At 33.6% G+C, this 21,947-nt stretch overlaps 2 protein-coding genes across 2 annotated transcripts; one reads left to right on the forward strand and one right to left on the reverse strand.

Moving 5' to 3' along the window:
* Positions 1-700: 700 nt before the first annotated feature.
* Positions 701-3,490, reverse strand: LOC117111407 (RING-box protein 1). Its single transcript, XM_033254317.1, has 5 exons — positions 3,370-3,490; positions 2,942-3,020; positions 2,145-2,215; positions 1,678-1,763; positions 701-1,457 (listed from the first exon to the last, which is right to left on the reverse strand). Exons 1-5 carry the CDS (start codon positions 3,448-3,450, stop codon positions 1,445-1,447), a joined length of 330 nt encoding a protein of 109 aa, XP_033110208.1. The 5' UTR covers positions 3,451-3,490; the 3' UTR covers positions 701-1,444.
* Positions 3,475-21,834, forward strand: LOC117111409. The gene is made up of 26 exons (XM_033254318.1): positions 3,475-3,758; positions 4,331-4,361; positions 4,501-4,617; positions 6,025-6,142; positions 6,726-6,791; positions 6,905-6,970; positions 7,556-7,697; positions 8,166-8,202; positions 8,850-9,000; positions 9,273-9,383; positions 9,524-9,570; positions 10,068-10,272; positions 11,805-11,866; positions 12,044-12,103; positions 12,785-12,896; positions 13,988-14,146; positions 14,508-14,552; positions 14,733-15,536; positions 15,803-15,925; positions 16,541-16,658; positions 17,044-17,194; positions 17,303-17,365; positions 17,609-17,681; positions 18,036-18,089; positions 19,479-19,684; positions 19,876-21,834. Exons 1-25 carry the CDS (start codon positions 3,527-3,529, stop codon positions 19,662-19,664), a joined length of 3,333 nt encoding a protein of 1,110 aa, XP_033110209.1. The 5' UTR covers positions 3,475-3,526; the 3' UTR covers positions 19,665-19,684; positions 19,876-21,834.
* The last annotated feature ends 113 nt before the right edge of the window (positions 21,835-21,947 follow it).

The raw sequence follows: 21,947 nt of genomic DNA on the forward strand, positions 1-21,947 counted from the left end.
TCGGCACCGACTTTTGTGAGACAAATGGATAAAGGCGTGTTTGATTTGCTAGGAGAATAACAAATGGATGTGTAGGACTACGCTCTTGGAATCCCTATATCTGGCAACATTTAATCATTGAAACAGGGTTAAGTCATTTTGAATTTGAAACCAGGCCAAATAGTGCTGTGTGATAGTGAAATTGAAACCAATACATCAACCTCAGGCAAGACTTTTTTTATACTTGTACCTTGTTTAGCGAACACCCCGCCCGCCAATAATGATTTCAATTAACAGTAAATTTCAATTTTGTCCAATTCACGCCACCTGCCATCATGAAAAAATGGAAATTTCAGAAAAAAGTTTTTATTTTTACTGTATTATGCCCACTGCTGCTTTGACATCTCCAAAAATAAGATATGTATATTTTTCCCTAATTATATAAATTTAAAACTTTTAACCATTCCATTAACATACAGTTTACATTCAACAATAACATTTTATTTCCTTTTTCTCCTTCATCTGGATGTTTTGCCGAAACCATTTGCTGTATTCTTTTCCGCCCCCCCCTCCCCGAACGAACTAAGTTCTCAAACTAGGTATAAAAAAATTCTAACCCCACCCTTGCATACAATAATAACATGATTGTAAATATACTGTGATTACATTTCCAGTTTCATGCCTGATGGAACAGAAACTACACAAGAATACACTCAACTATGTTTTCCTTGTCTTTTTTTTTATTCAATGAGTGTACAATACAGTTCTGAAATTTTGTAACTTGTTAACTTACAAGATACTTCTTGACATCTTACTGTATGGTACTTTGCAAAAAGCTGGTAGATATATCAGATACTTCTTGGAAGGTACAAGCTGCCATCAGACTGAGGCATGTTAAGATGAGCACTTGCTGTGCCCGTCAGTCGACATGACTACGGAGAACGCAATGCTACGACGTGCACAACGGATCACTCTTGATGATCTGTTCAGACTGTAACGGTGAGTGCATTCGTCGGCCATACAACGTAGTGATGGCCTGGCTTTAGTTAGTCGGTTTTATATTGCCTCATAGTCTTAGAGTATGGATCAATTTGAGACCAAAAGCAAAAGCTTTTACCACTATTCAGATAGTTTTTTCAGTGTTATGGCAGTACAATCATATTTGAACATATCTGTCGGATACGTCTAAAGCTCGGCATACCCTATTAGATATTGTTTGATTAAACTAATAATTCTGACGACAAAAATCTCATAAGGTATGCCGGGCTAAGTTAAACAGTTAACTTTGCATAAATAACTTGTTTTGAAATAATTCTCCTATCAAATTTAATTATTCTTTATTAATTGAATACTACATTTTGTTTTGGTAGATTGATGGACTTAAATCATTGGGGCACTATCATGACCGTGTTCCTCGGATGTGTGTCCTCTGAATATTTTTGATAGGAGAATGTAAACCAAACTATTAACGCCCATATCTGAAAAAGATAAAATTAATTAATGAAAATATGTGAGGTCAAAAGAACTTTTGATTTCTTTTTTATACACATCATCATTGTCACTATCATCATCACCTTAATAAGTAAACTATCATTGCTACAGAAAATAAAGTTTATAGAATTTAAGGAGAGAGACTAACATGGAAATATTAATTATTGTAAATTCCGTTTTAAATTAAAAAAACAATGTGTTTCATACTTTTGAAATTCCCATTCTCTGTTGTCTAATGGACATACTTGTCTTGTCTTCAACCAACGGGAAATGCAATGGAAATGAAATGCATGCTGGAAAGGAATAGAATGTATGATTAATAAATAATTGGCATAATAACATAGTTAAGATGTTAATGGAAAGACATGTTACATTTACATATCTCAATCACTACCTTGAGTTAGTTTATTTCGAATACACATTCCCCAAGGATTAATTCCTTTATAATCCTGACGCTACATTATTTCTAATGGTCCCTTTACGCACTGTCCAGGCTATCAAATGACATGCCTATATATGGTCATGATGACAACTCATCATGGCCATATATAGGCACATCATGACTAAATATGGGCATACAGCAGTTTTTTGTCAAAGAAAATTAAGACAGTTTGGAGAGAGATTAGAGAATATTTCATTTACATTTCCAAATCCATAAGAAATGTTTCACTTACATTGCACACTCCCCAGGCCACTGTACATTCATCAGACGTCGCTGAGGCCTGGTTAGCTTGGCACTCAATACCTGTATTTTAATGAGAAAAAAAACCCCAGTTTTAAAATCAATACTGAAGACTACATTCAAGGAAACTCATTGGTTACAACACGAAAAATTTGTTGTATTCGAATGGGAATTTTCGTGCTCAACAGAAAATATTCAGCTTCGGTTGGTTATATAACTTTTTCGCTGAGTTTGTACTTACTGTTCAAACCAATCAAATATTTCTATACCTGTAGTACAATACAAAATACTATGTAGAATCCAAGAGTAATATTTGGAAGCTTCTGGAATCATGAGTACTATAGAGGCAAATAAGCCTAATTGGTTAATTATGATGTAAGGTAACCAATGAGGAACTTAGGCAATGTAGAATGCTCTTGAATGCTCTGTAGTTCTAGAGCTAATGTATATATAAGGTGAGAGCTTGGTTTTTCAGAAGCTCTTTTTGAAACACATGTTTATGTTCTGTGTGTATCAATTTCAGACTGGATTCTTGTTGGAGTTTATACAGAATAAAAGATTGTTTTTAGTTGTGTTACAACATTGTGAGCTGTGTTTATATTTTATATGTCAATTTATATTTTATATGTCAAAGAGGGATTCCTAGTCATTTCTATACCGCTCGGAAATACGAAATACATCAAGTAGGAATTCATGACACAAACTTATGAAACAAATTATTCAACGTAAAAAGCAGAAGATGCATTGTATTTCTGTATAGGCAACCAACAGGCCTCTTGGTGTACTTACATAAATCCATGATGTGATTCCTACATATCGCGCAGTTGTCAACAACAATATCCCAAGCCCAAAGTGCTACAGCATTCCACTGTAAATTAAAATGGAAAAAAAAAGAGTCGACATTTGGGTCGAGCATTCGAAAAATTTACATTCAGTATGTAGGCTAATAGAATACGATTAATCTTCTTTTTTTTTTCTTACATAAGTCTAGGCCTAGGCCATGTCGATATCGTCAAATCTATTTAAAGACATGACAAGCGAACCATTCCGGGCGTGGTGTATTCCATCACTTTCCGTCTCTCTGACTGAGCGACTGACTGGCCTAGCCTAGGTTATTACCAGATAATGTAATTACCAGTATAAATAGCCCAACAGATTATTAAAAATAGTGTCACAGAAACAAATGATATAGTTTGGAAATTATGGAAAATGTATACCTTCTTAACTTCAAATCGTTTCTTTGTATCCCCTTTGGAAGTTGAGCTTGACGGTGGATCTACTTCCATTGCTGTTGCCATATTTGACTAGACTGCTGCCGCCTACGTTTGAAATAAACAAACATTATCACCGTTGGTGGTGCTGTTTTAATTGAAGATGGCAGCCCCCATCAACAACAGAGCTTGCACCAAGAGCACCGAAGAAAATACGCAAAAAAACTGTATACATGGGTATAGAACTTTTTATGAAATACCCAAGAATGTTCCTTTAGGTCAGAAAAATAGTTACGACAACAGGAAATCTGATACAAAGTCCTTGTTAAAGTATATCGACGAAAATGTGTTAGGCAACAATACATCATTTGCTGGGCCATTTGGTCAACGAACAGGTTGGTGGCTCGCTCACTCACTCTATATATCAGTGACCAAACTTCTGCCGACGGCTGGGCATTGGCCACTAATTATTACGCAAGGTCGGCAGTTAAAAGAGGCAAAAGAAAACACTAAAAACAAAAAACAAAATATTTTGCATTGAAATCTTCTCAATTGGAGAGAAAGAATTTCCTTTATTATGTTTTACCATTTATTATGTTTTTTTTTTCCAAGTGCTTGGCAAGGCCTTTATAAGCCTACCTACTGTACCATGCATGGAGGTATAAATAAAATTAGTTTTAAATAATTTCATACCTCCATGCTAATACTAATTAGGCCTAAGCTTAAAGCCATAAACAAAAAGTTCAGATCAGTACATTTCTGAAAATGCTTTTTTGTAAATTGAATTGTTAATTTAAATGTGTTTTTTTTTTTAATTTATCAAATTATGGGATATCGACCAGGGGTTGCAAATCCTTTAAGCTCTCATTCTCTTTGCATATCTATTCAAAGTTATTAACAAGTGTTTCTACCTGAATTTAGTTTCCGAAATTAATAAAAATTGATTTTTTTTTTTTTAAACCTTCAGTTACCTATTGTGATTATACAGCTTCCGGAAGGTGAGTATCACTATCATATCATTGTGACTTATTGATAATTGTTATTAATTCTAATATATTTTTAACAATGGCCACTTATTTTTGCTCTTAAAATCTGTCAGCCTACTAATTGAAACTGTGTTTCTACTACTAATACCAGGTCACTGAAATTCATTGAGGATTACATAAGGGAACAGGTGTTGCCAGTGTATGGAAACACACACACAACAACTACAGTGACATCCTTACAGACAACTCTGTTTCGTCATGAAGGAAGGTACAGTATTGGTGTATACGGTATATACTGTACTATTTTGATTTTTATGAGGATAATGATATGATTATTATTATGTGATGTTTTATTATGACATTGATGATTATATAATTGAAAAGTTGTCAGTGTATGAAAACACACACACACACAACAACAACCGACAACTCTATTTCCTCATGAAGCAAGGTACAGTATTGGTGTATACGGTATATACTGTACTATTATGATTTTTATGAGGATAATGATATGATGATTATTATTATGTGATGTTTTATTATGACATTGATGATTATATAATTGAAAAGTTGTCAGTGTATGAAAACACACACACACAACAACAACAACAACCGACAACTCTATTTCCTCATGAAGCAAGGTACAGTATTCTGGTGTTAACAAGTAATTATAGATTATGATTTGTTGATTATGTTAATGTTGATTGTTATGTGATGATTATTGTGTGATGATTATTATGTGATGATTATTATGATTATGATAATATGATTATGATGGTGGTTATTATCATGAATATCATGATGTTTATTATAATGATGATTATTATTATTATTATTATTATGGTTAATATGAATATGGTGATGATTATTTTTATTATAATGATAATTATGTTATGATGATTTTTATGGTTTTTAATATTATGATTACTATAATTATTATAATTACTAAAATGATTGTGATGAATGATGATGATTATTTTAATGATTGTTGTGAAGATGATTATGATTTTGATGTTTTTATTATAAAGATTTCTACATAACTTTACTCAGTGAGGTAGCTTTAACTTAATTATTTTTTGTAGTAAGCTTAGTCACATGCAGAAATTAAGAGGTTATACCTATACTTTTTCCTATATTTTACTTATTCATTCATGGCCATGATAACACTGGACCGTCAAAAGGAAAAACAGGTCTTCGCATTCTCTGTCGAGGGCTTGCACCTTCCTTTTCGTCTAAGACAGGTGTGGCCCACGGCAACCTTCGGGCTGGATGCTGCCCTCGTTTGTTTGTGTCATTTTACTATTGGAGCGTTTGTTTTTACAGTGAGCCTGCTCTGGCATACCACTAACCTATCACCCTATGGGAAAGGGTGGATGCCCTTTGGTTCCTCCATGAACTCACCTGTGCTTTAACATTTTTAATCCTGCCAGGGGTCCACACACCCCCCACCCCCTCACCTGGGTTGCCCCAGTGGGTGAGCCGGTTTAGTTGCTGACCATGTACTGGTTTACATGGTTACCAGTAGCTGGTAGAATCTGACCTGACTACTATCATTTGAAAATTTAAAAAATATGAAACCCTAAACAAAATGAGTCTGTTGAAAATCGTCAATATATTGATGAAAGCGGCAACTGAGCAAGAAAAAGAAGAAACATATTTTTTCGCAATTTGACAGAGATATAATTCGTAACGCCGTGAAAGCAAGTGAGCATGACGCTGTTATATTCGTTGGCAATGGATGCACAGCTGCGGTACATAAATTACTCAACGCCCTCAACCTGAGCACACCTCCGGTAATATACTTGTTTTCTTTATAATGTTTGTTATAATGTTTTCGCTAGCATAATATTATCTTTAGTTTATAAAATTTATCCTTAGGAAAATATTGTCAATTCAGATCATATTGTCCCATCTTCCTTTGATATTGTTTCCTTTCAGATTGTCTTCTCCTTCAATATAATTAATTTATAAATAGCAAGATATGCTAATGATATGCTAATGATAGATATGCTAATGATTTGTCAGCACTGTCAAGTTATCTGTGACAAATATATGTGGAGACCATATATTGATGATGATGTCATGGCACACCCATATTTGGACATGATGATGTCACATCACACCCATATATGGACAAGTCATTATTATTAGGCTTAGAGAGTGGAGTTTGTTTTAGAAAATCCGAACTAAATTGTTGTTTCGGATTAGAACCAATGACCCTTGTATTGGAAGGCAAGCATCTTTAACTTCAAACTACAGCCTTTAAATAATTGATATTTATTTTGTTACTTGTCAAGTTCTGCCCCGTATTTTCAATGCTCAAATTGCCACTGTATTCATAACTAATTAATTAATATCATTCATTTATCTCGCTAGGTTGTTTTTGTTGGACCATTTGAGCATCACTCAACATTTTTACCATGGAGGGAAATTGGAGCCAAGGTAATCCAAGTTGCATTATTTCTGGGTGGTCTGTCAAAAGTGTGTTTAATTGTGTGTGTGTGTTTTTTTTTTTAATTTGAAAATAAATGTGTAACTGTAATTTTCTTTTTCAGGTTGTTCGAATATCACAAGATTCACAAGGAGGAGTCAACATGAATCACCTGGAGGAGGAATTAAAGGTACGAAGTTCCTTTTGTAGTTAATTATGAATAAAGTAAAAATAATATCATAAAAAGTAGTAATATAAAAGTAGTTCCAAATTGATGATAAATTATATAAAATCCCGAAAAATGATCATCCCTTTTTCTGACATTTGGTTGTGCAACAGAGCATTGTCCAATTCACAACAGACATGACACACTTTATAACATAAAACAGCTCCACTCCCTAAGCTTCATGAAAGGGGGTTGGTACCTCCGATAGGTGGTTAGTACACCTGACAGGGGGGCCACTTAACTTGCATGGATTTCTATCAAATTATCCTATTTAAATAATGAATACCGTATTCAACACAATTTTTCCCCGAATGGTGGTGGGGGCTGCTAGGCCTTGTCTGGGAGCTTCATAGAATTGCGTTGGCAGACGGCCATCAGACGCAGCAAGTGCCGGCATTAAAATGCTTCCATCCTGTAATTTGATAATTTGCTGTTCAATGTGAAGGAAGTAGAAAAATGATTTGTTTGATCTAATTTATCTATCAGACAAAAACTGAGTAAGATAGTTAGTCTGGCGAACTTTAGCTGTATATTTAATTTATTTTATAGAAATGGAAGTCCACTGGAAAGCAGTTGATTGGTTGTTTCTCAGCTGCATCGAACATCACTGGAATTGAAGTGGATACTGAGTCAATAACAACATGTCTTCACCACCACGATGCCCTTGCTTTCTGGGACTACGCTACAGCTGGTATGAATATCATTAGTTAGATAAAAAAGTTTTTTATTTTTATTTAAAATTTGTGACTGTGATTTAGTTTCTTTGTGACTGATTTAGTTCCTTGTATTGGCTTCCGTGTTCCTGTTTGCAATTTAAGTAATAACAATGTTTTTCATATCCCTTTTAGTAGAGTTAATGTTTTAAAAAATGGGATTATTAGTAGATTAAATATATCTTTATAATAATTTAGTTGAGGCCTATCCCAATATTAATATTTTTTATTTTTACTTACCTATTTTTCGTTGCACTATATTGAATGTGATTAGTCAAGTGTTTTCTTTGTTAGTGTTTTCTGTTTCCTGTCTTGTGTACCATTCTGTAAGTGGCGGATTTGTGTCTGCTGTTGATTTGGTTAATAAATAAATTTTAAAAAATAAATAAGTAGATAAACATTATTTCATTTTGAAGTTAATATTTAATCTTGCTTTTTTTTTTCAGGTCCTTATGTCAAGATCGATATGAATCCTGTTACAAGGTGAGAAATGGAATGGTGTGGTGGCTAATCTAAAAGGTCTTGCGCAATAACTGTATATACCATTTTTTTTATGAGTAAAAATGAACTAAATTTTCTTAAATATGCTTAAACTAAAGAAAGCATATACAATACTTTTATATTTTTTGTCTGTCAAGCTCAACAAAAATGTGGTCTTGATTACTTCATCTGATATGTCCACTTTTAGTGTGATCAAACAATTTGTGTTCTTTTCCGCTGTGTGTTGGATGTCTGATAGTGCTATAATTCATCAGACAAAGTTTGATCAAACATAGTTGAGTTTAATAATAATTTATTCATGGCTTATGGCTTGCATCAAACCTGGCTTCAGCTCTGTCCAAACTATCAAATGTTATTTAATGGAAACATGTGATATGCCTAACAAATATGGTCTTGATGACATCATGACCATAAATAGGCATATCATGCCTATATATGGGCATACAGCAGTTGGTTTTTTTTTACTAAATCTTATCAAACTTTTTCTGTTATGTATGCTGTCTTAAACTTAATAAAACTTTTAGCATCATGTGGTGTATTAATCGCGAGGCTGTTGGATGATCAATGAATATAAAAGGGAACTTAATTTAATGTTACAACAATTCTTGGTTTCTTTATTTTACTACCAGTAACCCAGGCCTTGCCTATAAAGATGCGATATTCCTATCTCCTCATAAGTTTGTTGGTGGCGTCGAGACTCCAGGAATATTGATCGCAAAAAAGAGACTCTTCAGAAATCCAGTGCCAACTGATGGAGGAGGTGGCGGATCTGTATTCTTTGTAAGAATTTATTAACCATTTTTTAAATATATTTTTTTGGTTATGGTAATTGAGGTAATATTAAGAAAAAAAAAAATTATATTTTGAAGATGAATATTATAAAACACAATTTTGTTGCAGTTACCAGTCTCATTTTTGTTGTTGTTTGTAATAATTACCTGTATATTGTTATTGATTATTGATAATGTTATTGTTGATTGTAAGCAGATTTTACACCCATTTATTATCTTCCGAATTCCAATATAGTTGATTTTTTATTTTCTAATCCAAAGGTAACGAGGGAAAGTCATCGTTATTTACAGCAAGTTGAAATGCGAGAGGAAGGCGGTACACCCTCTATAGTAGGAGCAATTAGAGCTGGTATGGTGTTTCAGCTGAAGGAGGTAAGAAAAATATAAAGAAAATAATCACTGTTAATTTATACTGTTCCTTGATTAATAGATAACTGTTCTCTGTATGTTGTAATTTTATTATTATCCACCAGTTTGATTATAACGTTACTTGTTGTTATTTTACAATACAGGCTGTTGGAGCTGATGTGATAACGCAGAAGGAGCACCAGCTTAGCAAGTGAGTCAACTTTATTGACTTTAATCTACAATTTAAAGATAGACTTCAATTCCCCATTTAATAATCAATTAAAGAGGACGCTTTCTAGCTGTCGTCATTCGCAGTTTTGCTGTGTATTTTTTCGCACTATAATTCCTGTTTTCCGTAAGGAATTCCTTTGTTTAGTTCCATCTGTTTGCATCTTAAGTATAATTGATTTTTATGTGATTGATTAATAATTAAAATAATCAATTTTATTACGTATATATTTTTTTTAACCTGTTGTGTACTTCTGATGTTTCCCATTTTAATGTATTTTTACTTTTATCCCCATTGTTTATGTCTTGTGCTTGTATTTGATATGTTTTTATATTTGCCTACTTGCCATATTTTTGTAAATATCAATTAATTCAGCCTTGGCTGCGATTTTGATGTGTATTTGAATAAAGAGTAAAAAAAAAAAAAAAAAAAATTTAAAGTTTCAATATTTTTTGGGTTTTTTTCCCCCTCCTTTAAAGGAGAGCACTGGCTGCTTGGAAAACTTGTAAAAATTTGGTGTTACTTGGCAACAAGTCTTGCACAAGACTTCCCATCTTCAGTTTCCTTATAAGGCATCCCACCACAAGACAGTTCCTGCACCATAACTTCATTTGTGCAGTGCTTAACGATGTCTTTGGTATACAAGCAAGAGGAGGGTGTGCGTGTGCTGGCCCATATGCTCAGGTATGTGATGTGTTACTCACAGTATGCTCACATATGTACTGTAACACTGTATGCTCATGTATGCACTGTGTCATGTGATTGTATGAAAAAAAACCATAATTTGCCGGGGAGAAAAAAATAATGTATTTTGTACATATTATTGTAGTTGAATCTAAAATTTTAAGCGACGCTCGACCATGCCCACTTTGCTCTCGTCGGGGAAATCTTACTCTTCATCGGGGAATCCCTCCCCCCGGACCTCAGGCCCCCCTGTCGGTCAAATCCTGGCGCCACCCCCGGTAAGAAAGAACATGTAAGAGCTAGAATATAATACAGTAGTTATTCGGGTTTAAATAATGTTATTTAGACAGTACTTATTTTGACAGTGCATGATAGTACGTACTGTACGGATATGCTTAAAGCCTGTAAAACCAATATCAATTTATTTAAAAAAAAAAAAAAAATTATAATTGGGGGGGGGGGGAAGGGGTTGCCCAATTTTCTGCTCTTTCCCTTGGGTGCCAAAACCTCTAGCCATGCCACTGTCTATCACATTGTATGCTTATATATATGCTATATTACTATATGCTCAGGTACTGTATGTATTGTATCACCATATGCTCTGGTACATACTGTATTACCATCAAGAATCTTGTGTACCGTAATACACTCGCTGTATGCTCATGTACATACTGTATCACTGTATGTTCATGTATGTACTCTGTCACTGTATGCTCATGTATGTACTCTGTCACTGTATGCTCATGTATGTACTCTGTCACTGTATGCTCATGTATGTACTCTGTCACTGTATGCTCATGTATGTACTCTGTCACTGTCACTGTATGCTCATGTATGTACTCTGTCACTGTATGCTCATGTATGTACTCTGTCACTGTATGCTCATGTATGTACTGCATCACTATATGCTTGCTTGTGTATGTACTCTATCACTCTATGCTCATGCATCTACTGCATCACTGTATGCTCACATATGTACTATATCACTGTATGTTCATGTATGCACTGTATCACTGTTTTCTCACATGTATACTCTATCACTGTATGCTCATGACCATACTGTATCACTGTTTGCTCAGGTAAGTACTATATCACTGTATGCTTAGGTATGTACAGTATCACCATATGCATGCTTGGGTATGTTCTTCATCACTGTATGCTCAGATACATTTTTTTATGCCTCATGCTTGGATATATACAGCATCCCAAAATATCACCTATGTACTGTATGCTCAAATAAAGTATACTGTATGCATATATGCTTGTGTAAATATTGTATCACCGTATGCTCAAGCACAGTATGCACTATATCACCAACTGCTCAAGTTTACACTACTTTATTTATGCTCAGGTATGTATGCTCTGATGTTCAGCTGTTTATACTGTATGCCCATTCTCGTGTACTGTATTCATTTCTACTGTACCAGTGTATGAGCTCATTCTTTTCTTGTTGACCAGGTGCTTAATAACTGTTAATGTTGTTACAGTTTTTAATACCTTCTGGCTACACAGATGATATGTTATCATTACAGGACCTGTTGGGAATAGATGAAAAACTAGCTAAAGAAATTGAATCACTCTTGTTAGAGGACAGGTATAGTAAATATCTTTTATATGTTGGTTAAATTGATTTTGAATATTCAATAGTGCACATAAAAATGATAATAATTTTACACTTAATAGGAACAAATAAGAACTTTCAATGAAAAAAGTATTGTTTATAATTATAATATTACAATAAAGTATATTTTCATGTGATATTGCTTTTTAGCCGACTAGATAGAACTCACCTGAGAAGGTATCAAGAATACTCTGAAAGGGAAATATTAAGGTATTAAAAATCATTATTATATATATTTTATGATCATTATTAATTAATACCATTTATTTTGTTATTCCAACTCTAACCTATTAGAACCTAACCTTGTATTTTGAGCATCTGATTTTTTGTGTAAATTCCTTATTATAAATTTTCAATATTCTTAATTATTAATATTATAGTTAATAGTTTTATTATTATTGGGGTTTTTTTTATTGTTGCTTTCTTTTTTATTATTATAATTAAGAACATTACATTTTACTATTATTAATTTATTGTACTGTTCTATGAATATTAATATTAGTGGTGGGCTATATAGGGCCAAAAAAAGGGTGATGTTTCAAATACCAAATGTACAGGTCTTAAATGAAGTGGCTTTATTGTGCTAAACATTTTGACATTTTTAAAGAAAATTGGTTGGAAAATGGGAGAGTGCGGGCTAAAAAAACGAAATTGAGGGGACGGAGGGCGAAATTTCACCATTTTATAGCTTACCACTATTAATATGTATAATATTGTTATATTATGACTACTAATATTTTATTATTATTGTATTATTGATTACCCTATTCATCCCCCTAATGCTAGTTAAAGGTTGTAATATAGTACAAAGTGTTATTTGTACATTACAGTGTACTGAATCAATTGTATGTGAAGTAATTCAATCTATGTACGATGTTATCTATCTTTCAGGCCTGGATTTTCTCGCATCAACTTGCCTTACTTCATGAGCGATGCGGCAGTTGACTTTGTTGTTTCTGCTGTTGCCATGGTAGCGGATGAAGGATGGAAGCTGTTACCGCAAGTAAGTTAGGTGTCAGAAAGGTGATGAATTGTGCAAATATGCTGAGTGTGGTTCGTACATACAAGGCACATTTGCTTCTGTTTGTTTTTGGATAATCTGATTTTCGTACACGCTGACACAGAGAGTAAACTGAAGAGTATATAATAATTGATCAGTTAAAGTTTGCTTTTAAGGTGGAAACGAAATGGCAAATTCTTATAATGCACAATGCATCAGATATTAAAATTGCCATTTTTGGTCAATTGCAGAATTAAAGTTTTATGTGAGGTCTCACCACTAAATGAGTCTCATGGTTAAAAAACCTATACTAGATTTGGGCAGATCACATTGTGAGCTTTGATTTGCTCTTTGAATGGCTTTCCTAGGATAAGTAGATCCAGAGATGTGAGCATTTAAAATTAGGTTCATAAGAACCATGTTTTGAGAAAATCGGCCTCAAAGATAAAGTAACCTGCGCAAATAATAGGACTATAATTACACAGCATGTGCAGAGAACACTCTTATAAAGTATACAGTCATAAAATATAATTATCAAGTTATTCAAAAACATTGAAATAAAAATTTTGACTTTGACTTATTTTGGTGAATATCTCATGATTTCACCAAGGCCAAAAAAAAAGTTTTGGTTGGTAGGAAAAGTCAAAAGTAAAAAAAAAATAAAAATAAAATGCTGAACCTCAATTTCGTACATTTTGTGTCAGAAGGGCGTGGCCAACACATTTTTTTTTTATTTGGCCCAACGATGCGTCTCATTTCAAAGTGAGACCTCAAATATACAGGTATATAGTTTGTGTTAGAGCAAATAAACTTCATTCAAATTAATTATTTAAGTAGCCTCTTTGTATATTTAAGCATATTTTCAATAAAAAAAAATGAAAATAATTTCCACACTATAGCCATAGTTATAATACTGTTCAAAATTTTGTTCATAATTTAAGGATTTTTAGTGGTGTACTACAGTATGTAGAAATAATGAATAATGTTCATTGAGAAGTCATTTAAAAAATTTGGTTTCAGCCTGTTCATACTGGGTGTTTTTCAAACTAAGCAAATATGTAACTTGCTTGAATAATATTGTATTTTTTTTTCAGTATATGTTTAATCCTGAAACCGGTGAATGGAAGCAACGTAATCACCAAGTGTTTAGAGACCGCCGATGGCTTGGTTCGATCTCGTATTCATCTGGTAAATTAACTTACCCTAACCTCCCAGCACCGAAGAACAAAGGGCGGTCACCAGAAGACTATGAGGTAATTGATATATTGATTAAGGTCTTCTCTTGTGTATTTGTAAATTGTCTAATATTTGTTAGTAATAATAGTGTTAACCATCAAATATCATTTGTTTTTGGATTATAATATCTAACAACAGTATAACAAAAAGTGATAGGCCTATATTTTTACCTCAAAAACTCATGTGATCAAAATTGAGTTCATCTCTGACCTCTTCTGCAAATATATAATTTAGTTAATAGTTTAATTATTATTAATATAATAATTTTTTTATATTATTTTGTGAATATTCTTATTATTGTTCTTGTCAACATTATATCATTATAATATATTATGTTCATCAGTCAATATTATTTTATTATTATTTGATTTCTAACAGGATTGTCTGAATTTGGCCAATGAAATATTCAACACAGCAGTAAATGTAAGTATATAGTATTTAATAGTGTTATAATATTTTCTCAAACCATTCACTAATTTTTCAATAGTGCATTTCTTACTTCACCTCTTTGTGATTCATGTTGTTTTAGTATACCTGGGTGCTATTATGTGGTTATTTACCAATTTTGTATCTTTTTATCATGTGCGTACTTTTTTTTGCCAGATTGATCTCCCAGACCAAACCCTACTCTTTGACAAACGAGCAGAATCTCTGCGATGGTTTATGCTTCCTAGTGAAGCTATGCAGATCCAGCGAGACCCTAGTAGTTCCACAGTAAAAGCGTTGCCATTCCGTCCACCGAATGATTCTGATTCTGATACAGCACCACAGGAGGTGAAAGAGGAAGGTGCAGAAGTGGCGATGGACTCACCAGTGATTGGCAGACAATTATCATCTGAGGATTTATCACTTGATGTTGATGTTGCTACAGAAAAAGAAGTGGGGAAAGTGACCCGCACATCACCAGATGATGTCAGCATCCAGAATCAAACTGGAGAATGTTTACCATGTCAAACGCATATGAATCTGAATATAATTGAAAATAGTAATGCAATGTGTTTCTTTAAGTCAGTAAACCAAGAATTTTATGAGGATCACGTGGCAGCAGCAGGAGATGGAAGTCCAGAGCATACTGACACTGAACACAAATCTTCAGAGATGGCTGCACCAGAATTTAAAGGTGATCTGAAGAAAGATTTAAAATCATTAGAAGATAAACCTAATGATTATCTAGACTCTGTGTCCTCGGAAAGGTTGACAAAATTAACTGAAAACCAAGAAATTAAAAACTCAACATCACCAAATCCTGGCTATGAAGGAACATTTCCTAGTTGTCCGATAGTTAAAAGAAAACCTCGCAAAAGTCAACAGAAACCACAAAAACAGAATACAAAAATGAAGAAAAGATTGGATGGAAAATCAAGGTTTTATCCACCTCCAAAGTGCATATTCAAACCAACGATTGAGGTAAGAAAATTTGATTGTGAGCTTAGAGCTTCGGTTTTGACTTTACCTGGGATTTGAAACCATTACCCTATAATTGAAAGGCAAGCACCCAACCACAGAAACAAAAACCTCCGCTCAAGTATTGTTGTGAACGTAGATATATGCAGAGGGGGATACATTCTCACAGCAGGTCATTTGGTACCTTCCCATTGTCGTTGACTGGCTTAGTAATTGTATATTAAAAACTTTATTGATAAAAATTTCAAATTTATTTGGTTCCATTTCAGGCCCTCGAAGAATATAACATGATACTGCAAGGGGACAAAGTACTTGTGTGTTTGTCTGGTGGAAAAGACAGTTTATCATTGCTCCACACACTCAAACAGTATCAGTATTATGCCAAGAAGAAGGTGAGACAGTGAGAATAAAGTGCCTGACCGAAAAAGTCTGTTGTCAGCCTTGGACTCGAACCCTGGTCACTAGATTAGAAGTTCATAACTCTACCTTACCACAATATTATTAAAGTCAGACTCCGGAGGAAAAAAATTTTTTGATATTTTGTAGAACTGATTTTTCTAAGACAGAAAAAAGTAGTTTGACGAAAAACTGGGGAACGGTGAATGAGATACAGATTTTCGAATATTAAAAAAACTGGGGGAATAAGGTGTAAAAATGGGCAGTTACGCCCCCTTTTTCCCCCAATTTTTAAATATTAAAAAAATCTGTATCTCATTCACCGTTCCCCAGTTTTTCGTCAAACAACTTTTTTCTGTTTTAGAAAAATCAGTTCTACAATATATCAAAAAATATTTTTCCTCCGGAGTCTGACTTTAACATCTCTACCCCATTGTTTATAACAACATAGGAATTAATAAGGAATCAAGTTAATGACAACATGTTTGTATGGCACAAACTCATGGCAAGATATATGCTCAAGAGCACGTCACTTAATCAGTCTATCCGAAACATTAGTCTATTTTATTGTTGTATAAATATGAGTGTGGTTTTAATTGATTTCTTTCCAGGATATAGAATTTCTCCTTGGTGCTGTTACAGTTGACCCACAAACATCAACCTATGACCCCAGCCCCCTGAAAGGTTACTTGGCAGAGCTGGGGGTACCATACTTTTATGAGGAACAGTGTAAGTGAAGATAATAATAATATATTTCCAGTGTTAACCATTTATAGTCATAATTAATTATAAAATAATAAATAAATCATGAGTATATCCAGTGGCAGGTCCAGGAATTTGAAATAGGGGGGCCCAGGGATGGACTTTGACGGACGGAGGGTCTATACCACCCCACCCTCACCATGTTTGGGGCTGAGGTAAGAAAATTTAAGATTATGGCACCTCTAGGTGGCTGGAAATGGCACTCTTAGACTTAAAGATTGCAATTTTTTACAATTTTGAAAAATTTAGGATGGGGTGGGGGGGGGGAGAGACCCGGACCAGCTCCCCCTGCCTTTAATCCACCACTGAAATCAGATCCATAAATTATGATTTTTTTTTTTTTGATTGTTAGGTATCATGGAGCAAGCAGCAGCTCTACCGGAGTGTACGTCCATTTGTAGCTTTTGTTCTCGAATGAAGCGAGGCAGGATATACGCAGCGGCAAGACGAGAAGGGTTCAACGTACTTGCAATGGGTCAGCACTTAGATGATCTAGCTGAGAGGTGAGGCAAATAAACATAATTACTATTTCAAAGGATTTGTACATGTATTGCAACAGCCATCTAAATTCAAGAATTGAATTTTAATCAATTTTAATTTATTTTTTTCAGTTTCTTTATGTCCATCTTTCACAATGGTCTTATGAGGACTATGAAAGCCAACTATGTTGTTAAGTAAGTTTCTGTACATAATTGAGTTAGATGTAAGTAAGTGGTGAATGGAGTGGTGAGTTTAGTGAGTAGTCAGTTGAATGAATGGTAAAGTGAGAGTGTTTTTAATTTCATTCAAAAATTTTTGTTTGTTTTGATTTTTGGTGATGTTATTGAAACTTGAATTGTAATTTGAGTATTATATATAACTCAAATCTTACATGTATTTATTTTTATGTTTCCATTTCTCCATATGTTTTGTAACAGAGAAGGCGATTTAAGGGTTGTGAGGCCATTTGTGTATGTTCGAGAAAAAGACCTTAGAGAATTTGCCAAAGAGGTATGGTCAGGTTTTTACAGACAGTAGTAAATATGACTGTATTGTTGTAAATGGTATTAAAACTCTCTCCAGCCAATGTAGTTAACCCCACAACCTCCCCATTTCTGCGGTGGTCCTAGGAAGGAATCTTGCTTGAGCCATACATGAACAATGGGACTTTGTATTCGACAATTTGAGTCCGTGTCCGTTAAGACTTAGTCCTCGAGATTTAAACCATGAGCATAAAAGGTCTTGGAACCAGTACTTTAATGTTGGTGCATCCCTGCTTCACACTCAACTCAGCCAAATAACAATTATGCTTCACATTTCCATATGTTTTCCAACATATTCTATAATACTATCTTTTGTTTCTAGATGTGTTTACCAGTTATTTCTGAAAATTGCCCGGCTTGCTTTGAGGCTCCAAAGGTACAAGTTTTCTGGTTTTCTAACATTTAATTTTAAATTTGCAAAATATCATTTTAATTTTGCTGGTGTCTTTCTTAATCTGTCTATATTTTTATATAAGACTCAGAAATAAAATTGATATAGTATTTATTTAATCATTTCAAACAAACCATAGTAGTAAGTTATTAATTTAATTACTAGCTAATTTACATGTAAAAAACATAGGAACAGTATTATTAGAATGGTAAAGTGAGAGTGTTTTTAATTTCATTCAAAAATTTTTGTTTGTTTTGATTTTTGGTGATGTTATTGAAACTTGAATTGTAATTTGAGTATTATATATAACTCAAATCTTACATGTATTTATTTTTATGTTTCCATTTCTCCATATGTTTTGTAACAGAGAAGGCGATTTAAGGGTTGTGAGGCCATTTGTGTATGTTCGAGAAAAAGACCTTAGAGAATTTGCCAAAGAGGTATGGTCAGGTTTTTACAGACAGTAGTAAATATGACTGTATTGTTGTAAATGGTATTAAAACTCTCTCCAGCCAATGTAGTTAACCCCACAACCTCCCCATTTCTGCGGTGGTCCTAGGAAGGAATCTTGCTTGAGCCATACATGAACAATGGGACTTTGTATTCGACAATTTGAGTCCGTGTCCGTTAAGACTTAGTCCTCGAGATTTAAACAATGAGCATAAAAGGTCTTGGAACCAGTACTTTAATGTTGGTGCATCCCTGCTTCACACTCAACTCAGCCAAATAACAATTATGCTTCACATTTTCATATGTTTTCCAACATATTCTATATTACTATCTTTTATTTCTAGATGTGTTTACCGGTTATTGCTGAAAATTGCCCGGCTTGCTTTGAGGCTCCAAAGGTACAAATTTTCTGATTTTCTAACATTTAATTTTAAATTTGCAAAATATCATTTTGATTTTGCTGGTGTCTTTCTTAGTCTGTCTATATATAAGACTCAGAAATAAAATTGATATAGTATTTATTTAATCATTTCAAACAAACCATAGTAGTAAGTTGTTAATTTATTTACTCACTAATCCTTAAATTAATTACCAGCTAATTTACATGTAAAAAACATAGGAACAGTATTATTATTATTACTATTATTATTATTGTTATTGTTATGTTACTAAAACCTACTTTAAGGTGAACTTAGACAATTGAGAAATTAGAGAACAATTTTAAAAACGATGTTAAGGGGAAAATAGCACGACGTTAAGAGGAAAATAATTATAATATATTCCCCTTAAGTCTGACTTAGTGCATATTATTATTATTATAATTATTATTATTATTATTATTATTATTAATGTTGTTGTTATTGCTATTTTTATTGTATTATTACTTAAATTTTCATATTCCATATACTAAAAAATTATTATTAGGAAAGACATCGAACAAAGCAACTCTTAGCCACTCAGGAACTTCTATTTCCGCGATTGTACCAAAGCCTAGCAACTGCTATGAAGCCATTAATGGCAAAAACAAGGACTGGAATGGAATCTACAAGGAAGAATATTGACGATAATAATATTAATAGAGAGGATGAAGTGGAGGAGGATGATTTATGATGCACCCTAAAGAGATTAAGGTATGTTTTTTTTAAGGGACTAACTTAATTTTTTTTCTTAAAATGTTATTTCTTCACATTAATGTCTTGGACATACATTCAGTTTAGAAGTAAAGACAAAGGGTGCTTCAGAACAAATCACTGTTATTTTTCATTGAAAATGAATGAAGATTTATTTATTGTGTTATATACTTATGAATTGTATCTTGAAGGTTTGCTTGGCAAACGACGATGGTCCGAGAAATGTCACTGAAGCATTGAGACCACCTGTATACAAATGCTTTATCAAATGGAAATTCCAACTGGATGATTATTATGAATCAGATGTTATATATATTTATATATACTGTATATTAGAAATTATATATATACGCTATTATATAATTATGTATGTCATATAATGTATGTTTTTTTGGAATTGTGACACTAAACTAATCAGTATTAATATATGTACTTGTTTTGTTGAAATAACTTCAACAAGTTACTGGAAGCCACTTCAAGGTAAATGGTTAATTTTTTATTAATTGTATTTATATACCATGAAATGCAACTAGGACAGAAACATATTGAAGGCCGAACAACTTTTCAGACAGACAGCAATACAAGCTGAGTTATTCAAGCATGGCAAGTTCAAGAGAGGTCAGTATGTTATTTGAACTTGCGACCTCATTAAGAACCAGAATGAAAGCCACTGAATTGAACTGCCTTCCGAAAATGTACATATCACAACTCAATTTCATAAATATAAAACTTGAGTCAGGATCAGAACTGATTAGTTTATATCACCAATTTATTATTTTAATCAATTACAAAAATAACATAAATATAAACATATATAAATACAACATAAAAATAATATTTCCAATCAACCATCTAGGCATTGTCAGAAGTTTGCATTGTCACTAACCAATAAAAAGTATGTATGCTAAAGTTTTACACTAGACAAGGTACGCAAATGCAAGAAGTGCTGCTACACCGACGGCAATCACAGCGTTCACCCTTTAGTGTGGACCGCTTTACATTAGGTGCCGAATAGCAGGCCCAGCGCAGCCTGACTTTTTTAACAAGAGAAGGAATGGTGTTACGTCTAGTGTGTAGAGTGTGAATTGAGCTTTATTGTACAACTAAAGAACGCTCTGCATTCACATCGGATCCGAACCGAAATTCGGACCGCGTTTCTGATGCACTGAACGCTTGCATTCCTATTCTTACACTTACACACTGATTCAATTTTCAGATCGGTAGGTTTTTCCGTCCAAAAATTCGTATTCATGTAATTAGAATTTAGGAATTTGTCTACCTAATAACGAAGAGCATAGAACTGCAAGAGGTCTTACTGTTGTGGTTTTCATATCCTATTTTAAAAAAAGTCCCTAAAAGACGAGTTTCGTGCGAATTCTACATCAAAGATCTTATAAACACAGGATAGTGTTCTCTGCGATTTCCGCATGCAAATTCTGTAATAACGAAGTATACGGCGCCTTCTTGCAAAAATGAAAACTTTTGGAACTTTCACTGATTTGACCATAGTGTACACCGTGCTACTTTACGTTTACGCGTAACAATTAAAAGCGTCCGATTTACAATGCACCCTCTTTTTAGAACAATTAAAGCTGGGCGAATTTATTCTTGGAATCGAAAGTGTTGGTGTATGTGCATTCACATTCCTATCGGAGTTTTTGCGAAGAGAAAAAATGCGCAACCAATCAGAGGGTAAGGAAGGCAAAACCGATGCTTAAGGAACATTTAATATACTTAGTACCGAACATTGGCGTAACCGAACACCCTATCACAGACCCATGGCAACGACTAGGATCCCCTCTCCCAAAAGTGATTACTTTTCTGTGCCAAATCGACGCTTCTATTTGTTACGTGTAAATCGCAGAGAAAGCCATCTTGTGTTTATAACATCTTTGATTCAAATTCTAATAGGGCGCCCCCTATTTCGTGGCATTACTTTTTTTTTTAACATTTCATTGCGTGCATACGAAATAAGGGCAGTCGGACTACTTGCAGTTCTATAAACTTTCAAAATGGTCATCTCTAGGTTACCAACTAAACGTACATTTACATTTACAATTTTACATCAATTTTATATGTCAGTTATTTATATATTTTTTATATATGCAATTATACTTTGTAAGTTATAGAATAAACAAGATATAAAATTGCGAATTGTTTGTGCTGTAATCAATACTGTAACAAAACCAAACAGAAACCACAATCAGTTGAAAAATATTTGCTTGATGTTTTTCCTATGGTTATAAATGAAGGAAGCTAACAC

This window comes from Anneissia japonica, unplaced genomic scaffold, assembly GCF_011630105.1.
Source record: "Anneissia japonica isolate Jap-2015-1 unplaced genomic scaffold, ASM1163010v1 scaffold287807_len121958_cov172, whole genome shotgun sequence".
In the NCBI taxonomy this organism is placed as follows: Eukaryota; Metazoa; Echinodermata; class Crinoidea; order Comatulida; family Comatulidae; genus Anneissia; species Anneissia japonica.

What these genes read in the sequence shown, in the direction of transcription:
- LOC117111407 (XM_033254317.1), bottom strand. Translation starts at nt 3,450, where the DNA reads ATGGCAACAGCAATGGAAGTAGATCCACCGTCAAGCTCAACTTCCAAA. An exon ending in AACGATTTGAAGTTAAGAAG is followed by an intron (nt 3,021 to 3,369) that starts GTATACATTTTC and finishes TTTAATTTACAG; the next exon opens with TGGAATGCTGTAGCACTTTG. An exon ending in GAATCACATCATGGATTTAT is followed by an intron (nt 2,216 to 2,941) that starts GTAAGTACACCA and finishes ATTAAAATACAG; the next exon opens with GTATTGAGTGCCAAGCTAAC.
- LOC117111409 (XM_033254318.1), top strand. Translation starts at nt 3,527, where the DNA reads ATGGCAGCCCCCATCAACAACAGAGCTTGCACCAAGAGCACCGAAGAA. An exon ending in GGAGGGAAATTGGAGCCAAG is followed by an intron (nt 6,792 to 6,904) that starts GTAATCCAAGTT and finishes TTTCTTTTTCAG; the next exon opens with GTTGTTCGAATATCACAAGA. An exon ending in GTGGCGGATCTGTATTCTTT is followed by an intron (nt 9,001 to 9,272) that starts GTAAGAATTTAT and finishes TCTAATCCAAAG; the next exon opens with GTAACGAGGGAAAGTCATCG.